A 253-nucleotide genomic window follows, 5' to 3' on the forward strand; every position below is an offset into this window, starting at 1 on the left:
TTTCTTGTTCTAGCCTTGTATTATGTCTTGACTGGGCGTGGCGAGCGCATCGACTTTGGTTGGTTCCTGAGTGAAACCTCGCCGTACATGTGGGCCGCTTTGGGTGTGGGCCTATCCGTGTCATTGAGTGTGGTGGGGGCCGCCTTGGGCATCTACACCACGGGCACTTCGATCTTGGGCGGTGGTGTCAAAGCCCCTCGAATCAAGACCAAGAACTTGATCTCGGTCATTTTCTGTGAGGCCGTGGCCATCT

General features: G+C 55.3%; 1 protein-coding gene across 1 annotated transcript in view; it reads left to right on the forward strand.

The window, feature by feature from the left end:
- The window catches only part of LOC131884891 (V-type proton ATPase 21 kDa proteolipid subunit c''-like), a 2,286-nt gene that overhangs the window by 741 nt on the left and 1,292 nt on the right, over nt 1-253 (forward strand). The window contains exon 2 of the mRNA XM_059232787.1: nt 14-235. Within this exon, the coding sequence (XP_059088770.1) occupies nt 14-235 (222 nt within the window). The remainder of the gene's footprint in view (nt 1-13; nt 236-253) is intronic.

Source organism: Tigriopus californicus, chromosome 8 (genome assembly GCF_007210705.1).
Source record: "Tigriopus californicus strain San Diego chromosome 8, Tcal_SD_v2.1, whole genome shotgun sequence".
NCBI classification, from domain to species: Eukaryota; Metazoa; Arthropoda; class Copepoda; order Harpacticoida; family Harpacticidae; genus Tigriopus; species Tigriopus californicus.